Below are 7,013 nucleotides of genomic sequence, written 5' to 3'. Positions count from 1 at the left end.
GGGGCGGCGGGGCCCCCCAACCCCCGCCGCTCCAACCAGGACTGTGTGGAGATCTACATCAAGCGGCAGCAGGAGTCGGGCAAGTGGAACGACGAGCCCTGCAAGTGGAGGAAAAAGGCGCTGTGCTACAAGGGTGAGCGGGGGCACTGTGGCACGGACCTGGGTCAGGTGAGCTGGGGACCTCAGCAGGGTGGCCAGTGGCTCCTAATGACTGTCCTCTGTGTGTGCAGCCTCCTGCCAGCCCTTCTCGTGCAGCCAGCGTGGCGAGTGCGTGGAGACCATTGGGAGCTATCGCTGCGAGTGCTACCCTGGCTTCCACGGCCCTGAGTGCGAGGATGGTGAGCCAGCCATCCCCATCCCTCCCACCCTCCCCGCTGGAGAGCCTGGGCCCCAGCAGCATAGTGGGCAAGTTCATTCTGCTCCTAACGAGCTGGTGGTACCATGTCTCCCAGTTGTGCAGTGTGCTGAGCTGGAGCCCAAGGGAGTGCACATGAACTGCAGCCATCCCTACGGAGACTTCAGCTACAACTCCACCTGCGTGTTCGGGTGCCAGGAGGGGTTCGAGCGGCAAGGAGCAGGCACGCTGCGATGCTTGGCTTCCCAACAGTGGTCAGCAGACGTCCCCACATGCACAGGTAGGGCCTGCCAGGCGCTGGGGGTCTCAGAGACGAGGTATTGATGCTTTGCAGGAGGCCAGCCCTCCGTGCCTGATGCTGTTTAGGCAAGCAGAGGGCTTCACGTTTGGGGAGCAGTTCCACAATGAGGCTGCAGTAGGCAGCTGAGAGCAGCTGAGAGCTCTGGATAAGACCTCTGCACTCCCTATGCTGTTCTGAATCCCACCCGGGTGCCAGCACCCTGTGTGCACTGAGTGCAAGGGCAGAACAGTGTCTCAGCATCTCCATTACCCCATTGGTACCATCTTCATCTCCCCACACCCATCCCAATCCACCTTTGGAAGGTGTTCAGCATCCTGGGGGTCCTCCGAGAAGAGTGAAGGGGGTCTGCCATCCTATGGCTGGGGAGAGGATGCATCCTGGCAGGGCTGGGCTGCCTTGAGTGGGGGCAAGGACCGGTGAGATGAGGTTAGATATAAGGTGGGAGGGACAGACTGGGGCAGGAAGCCACAAAAGAGAGAAAGTTGTGGTGTGTTATGCTGCAGGGGCAGGGAGAGTCTTCCTGTTGGCAGCTTGAGGGATTTCAGACAGGTGCCAAGTGCCTCAGAGAGGTGCTGAGCTTTTTTTTTGGGGTGCAAGAGCCCTGTTCCACCTTCCCTGTTCAGCCGCATGGTGCATCTGCAGCTTTGCACAAGGATGGGGCAAGTTGAGGACTGGAGCAGACTCAGGACACAATTGGGGACCCTCTGTATTGGGAGACCCAGCAGGAGGGATCAGATTCACAGAATTTTAGGGGTTGGAAGGGACCTCCAGAGATCATCGAGTCCAACCCCCCTGCCAGAGCAGGACCATCTAGTCTAGGGAAGGTCACTCAGGAACTCATCCAGACGGGTCTTCAAAGTCTCCAAGGCAGGAGACTCCACAACCTCCCTGGGAAGCCTATTCCAGTTCTCTGTAACCCTTACAGTAAAGAAGTTCTTCCTCATGTTGAGGTGGAAATCAGGCATCAGGTGATGCCTGATTCTTTGATACAGGGTCTCTGCATGTATTTAAAAAAACCCCAAACCGCCTTGAAGTTAGTGCTACCAGTGATGTCTCTTCTGAGCAGGCCTGTGGTCCAACCTGGGACTTGCTTTAGGCAGCTGAGACCAGCAAAGCTTTCTGTAGTTAAGGGGAACAGGCAAAGAGATGTAAATTGACTGTCCTGCGGCCAGAGTCCCCAGTGGTAGCAGGGTCAGAAGCTGGCTCCCAGTTTTGTGGAATTCCCTCAAGCAAGCTGAGCTGAGCCTGCCTGCTCCAGGCTTTTCAAGGCTGCTTTCCCAGGTCATTGTTTTTTCCTGCTGGCTGTAAGTATGACTTTTTTAAAGAATCGGGTGTGTCAGTCGGTTGCCTTGGCTGACAACAAAGCTGCGTTAGGAAGCATTGTTGGTTGGGCTTACTCCAGAAACGAGGTAGAGGCTCCTGATGCGGCGAGGCTGAGGGTGCTGCGGGCAGCGTGAGCGATGGGGCTGCCTGCCCTGCCCTCACATCCCTGCCCTGTGCCTGCCTGCAGCTGTTGCATGCCCCCAGCTGGCTGTCCCCAAAAAGGGGCCGGGTTGATTGCTCCCACCCGCATGGCATGTTTGCCTTCAGCTCCATGTGTGCCTTCTGCCAGCAGGAGTTTGAGGGGACAGTAACGTGGAGGCTGCGGTGCACAGCCGGCAGGGTCTGCACAGGGCCCCCCTGCACTGCGAAGGTAGAGCCTGGGCAGCTTGCTGGGAGGTGCTTCAGCACAGGGTTTTGGGGCCCTGATAGACATCACTGGTGATTCCTCGGGAAAACAGATTTGCTTGTAAGATAGCTATGAAAGGAAAAGTCTACCAAAGGAAGTGTTTGATGCCAGTCTGAAAGCAGAAGGTGCAGGGAATGGGGTTTGTCCTACCCAAGCTAGGTGCTGGTGGCATTGGATGTCCAGCTGGCACTCCCCTGTGGTGGCCCTGCAGGCGGCACAGTTGTTGACCCCAGGAAACGTGTGCTGCCTTGGCACACAGCGAAGCACAGCCCGGGCACAGCCTGGGGAGGCTGGCACACAACCCTCATAGCAACTCCCATCCCAGTCCCCTACAGCCTCAAAGCCATCTCAGTGTTCTTCCCCTGCCGCTGCGATGAGGATGGAGGCAGGTAGCTTCTCCAGGGCAGGGAGGGAGGCGAGCAGGACAGCAGCAGCCTCCTTTGTCCAGGTGCCTGTGACCCAGGGTAGGACAGGGGATAGACAGAGCTCTGGCAGAGCAGCGACTGCCCCCCACAGGAAATCATTCAGATGTCAGAAAAATAATTGTACCAAGTACATTACTATGGTTTTTGAAGACAAGAGACTTATCTGCGTAACAAAGGTAAATCAAAGACATATCACCATAGCTTTGGTTTCCTGTGATTTGGATTCAGCCCAAATCCATTTAGCCTCATCTATCCTCTCCCTGAGACCTGCTCTCCCATTGCAGCCATTGCCTGCCCGGTACTCAGCGCTCCAGACCACGGGAAGCTGAACTGCTCCCACCCCCATGGGGACTTTGCCTTTGGCTCCACGTGTGCCTTCTCCTGCCAGACTGGGTTTGCGCTGAGAGGGCCAGAAACCCGTGAGTGCGTGGCCACAGGGACCTGGACTGGGGGCGCCCCACGCTGTGAAGGTATTGCTGCTGCTAGAGCGTAGGGTGTCACCGGCCTTCAGGTGACACTATGATGTTCACCGGTCTCTTAGTCCCAGCCGTCTAGACTCTCAGTTCCCAAGCTTCTGCTTGAAGTGTGCCTCTCTCCCTGCAGCCATCACCTGCCCGGTGCTCAGTGCTCCAGACCACGGGGAGCTGAACTGCTCCCACTTCCGTGGGGACTTTGCCTTTGGATCCACATGTGCCTTCTCCTGCCAGATGGGGTTTGTGCTGACAGGGCCAGAGAGCCGCGAGTGTGTGGACACGGGGGCCTGGACTGGGGACGCCCCACGCTGTGAAGGTAGAGCTGCTGCTCAATGTGTCACAAGCCTTGAGTTGACCCTAGGATGTTTTTGAGTGTTTTAGTCCTTCTATTCTAACAGTTCAGCCTCATAGTCCCTAGGGTTGTGCTTGAAATGTATCTTTATCCCTGCAGCCATCACCTGCCCAGTGCTCAGTGCTCCAGTTTGGGGAAAGCTGAACTGCTCCCATCTCCATGGGGACTACACCTTTGGCTCCACATGTGCCTTCTCCTGCCAGATGGGGTTTGTGCTGACAGGGCCAGAGAGCCGCAAGTGTGTGGCCACAGGGACCTGGACTGGGGATGCCCCACGCTGTGAAGGTAGAGTGGCTCCTAGAGCCCAGGGTTTCACTGGCCTTGGAGTGACTCTAGAATGTTCTCCAGACTCTTGGTCCAACCAGTTTAGCCTTGTAGACCCCAGGCTCTTGCTTGAAGTTTATCTCTGTCCCTGCAGCCATCACCTGCCCAGTGCTCAGTGCTCCGGACTGGGGGGAGCTGAACTGCTCCCATCTCCATAGAGACTTTGGCTTTGGCTCCACGTGTGCCTTCTCCTGCCAGACTGGGTTTGCACTGACAGGGCCAGAGAGCCGCAAGTGCGTGGCCACGGGTACCTGGACTGGGGATGCCCCACGCTGTGAAGGTATTGCTGCTGCTAGAGTTCAGGGTGTTACTCATATTGGGAACATCCTAGTGTCACCCCAGCCTCTTAGTCCCAGTAGTTTAGCTACATAGTTTCCAAGCTCCTGCTTGGAGTGTTTCTCTACCTCTGCAGCCATCACCTGTCCGGTCCTCAGTGCTCCAGGCCACGGAGAAATAAACTGCTCTCATGTCCATGGAGACTTCACCTTCGGCTCCACATGTGTCTTCTCCTGCCAGACAGGATTTGTGCTGACAGGACTGGAGAGCCATGAATGCATGGCCACAGGGACCTGGACTGGGGACACCCCACTATGCAAAGGTAGAGTGGCTACTCAGTGTGTCAGTAGCCCTGGGTTGACCATGGGATGTTCTCTGTTGTCTGGGTCCTCCCATCGCAACAGTTGAGCCTTGTAGTCCGCAGGCTTCTACTTGAAGTGTGCCTCTTTACCCTGCAGCTATCGCCTGCCCAGTGCTCAGTGCTCCAGCCTGGGGGGAGCTGAACTGCTCCCATCTCCATGGGGACTTTGCCTTTGGCTCCACATGTGCCTTCTCCTGCCAGACGGGGTTTGTGCTGGTGGGGGTGGAAAGCCGCAAGTGCATGGCCACAGGGACCTGGACAGGGGATGCCCCAAGATGTGAAGGTAGAGTTGCTGCTCAAGGTGTCACTGGTCTTAGTTTGACCCTAGGTCTTGGTCCTCTCATCTGAACAGTTTAGCCTTGTAGTCCCCAACCTTCTGCTCAGTGTGCCTCTTTGCCCTGCAGCCATTGCCTGCCCGATGCTTGGTGCTCCAGACCACGGGAAGCTGAACTGCTCCCACCCCCATGGGGACTTTGCCTTTGGCTCCACGTGTGCCTTCTCCTGCCAGACTGGGTTTGCACTGACAGGGCCAGTAAGCCGCGAGTGCATGGCCACGGGTACCTGGACTGGGGATGCCCCACGCTGTGAAGGTATTGCTGCTGCTAGAGCTTAGAGTGTCATTGGCCTTCATGTCACACTAGGATGTTCCCCAACCTCTTGGTCCCAGCAGTGCAATCTCCCAGGATCCTTTCTGAAGCATGACTCTTTACTCTTGCAGCCATCAAATGCTCAGCACTGGCCATCCCCAAGATGGGCCAGGCTGCCTGCTCCCATCTCCATGGGGACTTCACCTTCCGCTCCACGTGTGACTTCTCCTGCCAGACAGGGTTTGTGCTGGCGGGGTCAGAGAGCCGCGAGTGCACGGCCACGGGGACCTGGTCTGGAGACTCTCCCCAATGCAATGGTAGATCTTCTGACGACACGCGTGTCTGCCCGTGCTCTGCTGTAGCACTGCTCTCCCCAGCACACCCTTCCCCTTAGCTGCCCTGGGCCATGGCAGCTTATCCCTGGGCTCCCCAGCCCGCATGTCCCCACCCCACCACCATCGGTCCTGTTCTGTTGATACTGCCACTGTCCTTTATCTCCAGCCATCAGCTGCCCGGTGCTGGAGCCCCCCAGCGGAGGCCAACTGAGCTGCTCTCATGCGCACGGGAACTTCACGTACAACTCCACATGCACCTTTTCCTGTGAGGAGGGGTTCTTTCGGATGGGAGCAGAGGTGCTCTGGTGTGCAGCCACAGGGAACTGGACCAGTCATCCCCCTGTCTGTGCAGGTATGGTGGGACCTCCTACTCCCTTACCACTGGGGGATCCAGATTCCTGCAGCACATCCTGAGGTGGCAGTGGGCACTCCAGCAGCTTTGGCACTGTGAAGCCCTTCTGATAACTTTCTAACCTGTGGCTATATTTCAGAGGACAGTGCCCCCTTCTTAAAGCAAGTGCTGGGTTACAGTGGTGGCACAGCCCTGGCGGTAGCCGGCATTGTGCTCCTGGGGTCGCTCATCGCCCTCCTCGCCAAGCGGCTCAGCGACAGAGGTACAGAAACACCTTTCCCAGTTCAACGTCTCTTTGGCTGGGGTCTCTCGGACCAGGGGGTTACAGAGTCCCGGGGAGGGTGGCACAATCAGGAGAGTTTAACAGTGTGACTGCTCAATCCCTGTGTTTTATCTGCTGTGAGTCGCTTTGGTCTGGCAGCACATCTTGGCAGTTTGTCCAGCAGGAAATGTCGGCAGCCAGGTTGGGAGCGCAGAGCCAGAGACCACTTTAATTACAAAGGGGAAGAAGGCGATTGTTCAGCTCCGCTTCTCTGCTCCATCCTGTGCTTGTCAAATTTGATTCAATTTCAGCCACTTCTGCTGCAACTTCTGAAGTCCTTCACTAAACGTTTATTATTTCTTTTCTATCTGCCCTACCCACATGGACATTTTGATACTGTTATCAGAGGAGAAGAAGAGGCTCCTGAACCCCACCAGGTGAGAGACATGCTCTGCACGGGGTGGCTCTGCCCTGTGCCTGGCATGGCCCTGCAGTCACTCCAGTGCCAACCAGATCTGCCCTTCTGAGGCTGCGGGGCTGACGGGGCTGCGCCAGCCCCTGCGCTCCACATTCCTGCCCTCTCCCCCACACAAGACGACGCCCTTATGTCTGTTCTCCAGTGACCTAGGTTCACCGGGCATCTTCACCAACGCAGCATATGAGGCCAACCTGTGAGGCGAGTGGCCTGCAGCACCCTGCACTCCCGCAGCGTGCTGGAAACGTCCCCTCCGTGCTTCTGCTGGGAGTCACGCGTGGAAAATTCACCTCGGCAGCTGTTCTCCTGGCTGGGCTGCTCCCAGGCGCGGGCACGCGTCAGGAGGGAGCGGGGCCCGCTGCTTTCCGTGCCGCACCGAAGCGGGGCCCACCAGCTCCGGCTCTGC

General features: G+C 57.4%; 1 protein-coding gene across 1 annotated transcript in view; it reads left to right on the top strand.

Annotated features, from left to right (window-relative positions):
• Window positions 1-6,807, top strand: part of SELP (selectin P (granule membrane protein 140kDa, antigen CD62)) — a 7,098-nt gene extending 291 nt beyond the window's left edge. Inside the window, exons 1-14 of the mRNA XM_008945620.1 lie at window positions 1-133; window positions 231-338; window positions 453-635; window positions 3,095-3,280; window positions 3,414-3,599; window positions 3,735-3,920; window positions 4,054-4,239; window positions 4,372-4,557; window positions 4,694-4,879; window positions 5,001-5,186; window positions 5,685-5,870; window positions 6,010-6,132; window positions 6,539-6,569; window positions 6,753-6,807. The exon at window positions 1-133 is cut by the window's left edge and continues 291 nt beyond it. Of these exons, the coding sequence (XP_008943868.1) occupies window positions 1-133; window positions 231-338; window positions 453-635; window positions 3,095-3,280; window positions 3,414-3,599; window positions 3,735-3,920; window positions 4,054-4,239; window positions 4,372-4,557; window positions 4,694-4,879; window positions 5,001-5,186; window positions 5,685-5,870; window positions 6,010-6,132; window positions 6,539-6,569; window positions 6,753-6,807 (2,121 nt within the window). The remainder of the gene's footprint in view (window positions 134-230; window positions 339-452; window positions 636-3,094; window positions 3,281-3,413; window positions 3,600-3,734; window positions 3,921-4,053; window positions 4,240-4,371; window positions 4,558-4,693; window positions 4,880-5,000; window positions 5,187-5,684; window positions 5,871-6,009; window positions 6,133-6,538; window positions 6,570-6,752) is intronic.
• The last annotated feature ends 206 nt before the right edge of the window (window positions 6,808-7,013 follow it).

Source organism: Merops nubicus, unplaced genomic scaffold (assembly GCF_000691845.1).
Source record: "Merops nubicus isolate BGI_N331 unplaced genomic scaffold, ASM69184v1 scaffold15938, whole genome shotgun sequence".
Lineage (NCBI taxonomy): Eukaryota > Metazoa > Chordata > Aves > Coraciiformes > Meropidae > Merops > Merops nubicus.
Note: the sequence above shows the minus strand (reverse complement) of the source record. Positions and strands in the feature narration are given on the sequence as shown.